We start from the raw sequence: 2,071 nt of genomic DNA, 5'->3' as shown, positions 1-2,071 counted from the left end.
GGGAAAGAAGCTTTGAAGTATTAAAACAACTCAAAAGGAAAGAATTTCATCACATTTATCGTATCAAGAAGATTTTAGGAATAAAGAAGTGTAACAGGGAGCTCAATTTATCTTGTCAAATTAGAAGAACAAACGACAGCTGAAAAAATTCTGACTTTGAGAGAAAAAGTTCACAGTAAACTGGAAACACGATGGGTTCATTAAATACAATTATCTCTAGTTAAAAAGAAAAAATTTACAGAACAGCAAGAACTGATCCCAATCGCAAACTTTCTTCTTAAGCAGAAGCATCTATCTTCAAAACTAATACTTACATAAAGGAATACAAAAATTTCTGACTTAATGAAATTAGAAAAACTGTACTAACATAGCCACTTAGAGCAGGAACAAGTAAACTGCTGCTTACATTTAAAAAGAAACAAATCACTACACTTTCATTGTGCATTTACACTAATACTCTTCCTAAAGCAGCATGTACCTCCCTATTTCTATGATTTTTAACTTCAGAGAAGACAATTATGTTAAAGACTGGTCATACCTGAAAACCCAAAAGAACAACGTACGAATTTTAAACAAGATAATGAACGTCGAAGAAGTTGGAGTATATTTTACCAACTTATAAAACCAAGCTATCTTTGAAGAGTTTAAGTCCCGTTTCAAAGAAATAATAACCTGTACCCATTAATCCACAGTGAAATGAAAAAGAATCTCTAGCTTTTCTAACTTTTTAGTTAGAAAAACTTTAGAAAAAATTGAAAAGTTTAAAGTGTAAAAACGGACAAATACATCTACTATTTAAGTTTCTTGCTTCACTTCACCTATAACCAGAATGTATGGCAGAGTACATGGGAAAAAAAAAGTACTTAAATTAAAGGACTTAAACATACCTGAATCACCTTGTCTACCTTCAGGTCTTCAAGAGAAGGGTAGAGAGACATTTTTGCAGGATTTTCCTAAAGAAAAAATAAAAAATTTCTATGATTCATATTTTTTTGAAATTTAAACAGTACATGCAGCCAGCAACATACATATAAACGTGTATAAATGTTTAACACAAGAGACGTTTAATTTGCAAAACATATGGAAAAATATGAGCATGCAGCTATACTAAAAACTGCTGGCTGATGAATGGTTGCCAAGCTACCTCTCTCTCCCTTCTGTGATCAAACTACACCCATTACAGATCTTAAACTTCCCTTAGTAAAAAGCCCCTTGATTTGTGAAGTTTAGAAAGTCAAAGAGGGGCTTCCCTGGTGGCACAGTGGTTGAGAGTCCGCCTGCCGATGCAGGGGACACAGGTTCGTGCCCTGGTCCGGGAAGATCCCACATGCCGTGGAGCGGCTGGGCCCGTGAGCCATGGCTGCTGAGCCTGCGCATCCAGAGCCTGTGATCCGCAACGAGAGGCCACAACAGTGAGAGGCCCGCGCACACCACCGCCCCCCACCCCCCAAAAAAAGAAAATCAAAGAGAACGATTATGTGACTCATCTAGCTTACACAAGGGCTTGGCAACTGAGCCAGTATTATTACATCCTTCTAACAAAAATCTACAACAGCTCATACATGTTATCTATGTATAAAACCTCTATTATTAGGAAAAAAATATATATATACACATTTTACATAAATATGTACATGTAAAAAACTATACACCAACTGTTAACAATAGTTCTATCTTTAAGCGAAATGAATGAAATAGATGGTAAGGGACTGAGGGATAAGAGGGACATTTTTATATTTTAAACATTCCTATATTGTTCAATGATTTTTAGTGACCATGAATTGCTTTTTGTAGTAATTTAAAACAAAATTCTCTAAAAGAATTACAGGGATATACACTCCAAAATTTTGTTTAGCTGTTTTGAGATGAACACTTCCTTTAAACCCAACAAAACAGAATATATTCTAAATTGGTACAGGGTTTGACATATCAGTTTATTACCTCCCAATGAAAATCCACCCATAATTGGCTGCTCTGTGGAAATGGAGATGGGCCCTAATTATCTGCTCTTCTGCCAGGTGGCAAGATGCTGAGCTCTGTCAGCAGAGGAAGCTGGAGGCACACTACAGGA

At 36.0% G+C, this 2,071-nt stretch overlaps 1 protein-coding gene across 5 annotated transcripts in view; it reads right to left on the bottom strand.

The window, feature by feature from the left end:
• Nucleotides 1-946, bottom strand: part of SDCBP (syndecan binding protein) — a 14,876-nt gene extending 13,930 nt beyond the window's left edge. For 3 of the 5 annotated variants that reach the window (XM_007464054.1, XM_007464050.1, XM_007464051.1), the window contains exon 1: nucleotides 888-946. In XM_007464054.1, coding sequence (XP_007464116.1) covers nucleotides 888-938 — 51 coding nt within the window. In that variant the 5' untranslated portion in view covers nucleotides 939-946. The remainder of the gene's footprint in view (nucleotides 1-887) is intronic. The other 2 variants (XM_007464052.1, XM_007464053.1) reach the window with 2 other exon arrangements.
• Between the last annotated feature and the right edge of the window lie 1,125 nt (nucleotides 947-2,071).

The sequence above is a fragment of the Lipotes vexillifer genome, unplaced genomic scaffold (genome assembly GCF_000442215.2).
Source record: "Lipotes vexillifer unplaced genomic scaffold, Lipotes_vexillifer_v1.1 scaffold69, whole genome shotgun sequence".
In the NCBI taxonomy this organism is placed as follows: Eukaryota; Metazoa; Chordata; class Mammalia; order Artiodactyla; family Lipotidae; genus Lipotes; species Lipotes vexillifer.
This window is presented reverse-complemented; position numbering and strand designations above follow the sequence as displayed.